Below are 1,025 nucleotides of genomic sequence, written 5' to 3' on the forward strand. Positions count from 1 at the left end.
AGAGAGAGAGAGAGAGAGAGAGAGAGAGAGAGAATTTTCCTTTCTTAAAAGCTGTTTCCCTGCCCCAAATTTCGCTTCCATTTCCTGAATACTAACTGTATCTCTTTCCCAAATACAGCTTCTCTATCCTGAATACTGTTTCTCTTTTTGTGAATACTGCTTCTTTTTTAGGTATTGTTTTTCTTTCCTGAGTACTGTTTTTCTTTCCTAAATACTGTTTCTCTTTTCCAGACACCGTTTCTCTTTTCCAGATACCGTTTCTATTTCTTAATTACTGTTTCTTTTTCCTATATAATTTACCCTTTCACTTCCAGCCCTGCTCTATAATCACACCAAAGAGCTCAAGACAGCCTCGGGCTAGGCAGTGAAGGGGTTAATGCTGTTTGTCTTCCCTTGATGCTGTTTCTTATAATGCCTAAATGCTGCTTCTTTTCTCCTACCCACTCTTTCTTTTTCTGTAATTGTCCTCTCCTAACGAGCCTTTTCTCTTTTCCGTGGGTGGTTGGCGGGTGCTCTGGTGTGGTTTGCTCCTTCTTTTCTATCGAACATCTATTATCCGTATCTCCCCTTCTTCTTTTTTATGTTTGTTACTCTCTTGTAACACCTCTAATCTTCTTGCGCTCAGATGACCTTTATTCAGTTGCGAGCGCTGTAAAACCTCTACTAAAACTAAACTAAAATTTCTCTTTTCCCGTCCACAGTGGCGTTGCATCAGGCCCTGCCTTTCATCGGGTTTGGCTTTCTGGACAATTTTCTGATGATTGTAGCGGTAAGTTGTGTTTGTTCACTCTTTGATATTGTTGTTTTCGGTTTGGTGGGCGGTTGGCGGGTGTTTTGGTGTCGTTTGTTCCTTTTTTCTTATCAAGCGTCGGTCGTCCTCATCTCTGCTCTTTTTCCATATATTATTATGTTACTCTCTAGTAACACTTATAAACTACGCTTCCTCGACTTGTCGTCTCTATCCCCCTCTCTGTCTGTCTGTCTGTCTGTCTGTCTGTCTGTCTGTCTGTCTGTCTGTCTGTCTC

General features: G+C 41.4%; 1 protein-coding gene across 1 annotated transcript in view; it reads left to right on the top strand.

The window, feature by feature from the left end:
* LOC106012135 (transmembrane protein 65) overlaps positions 1-1,025 on the top strand; it is a gene marked incomplete in the record, with an annotated part of 60,361 nt that overhangs the window by 20,846 nt on the left and 38,490 nt on the right. Inside the window, 1 exon segment of the mRNA XM_035970512.1 lies at positions 704-769. Coding sequence (XP_035826405.1) covers positions 704-769 — 66 coding nt within the window.

The sequence above is a fragment of the Aplysia californica genome, unplaced genomic scaffold (assembly GCF_000002075.1).
Source record: "Aplysia californica isolate F4 #8 unplaced genomic scaffold, AplCal3.0 scaffold00012, whole genome shotgun sequence".
NCBI classification, from domain to species: Eukaryota; Metazoa; Mollusca; class Gastropoda; order Aplysiida; family Aplysiidae; genus Aplysia; species Aplysia californica.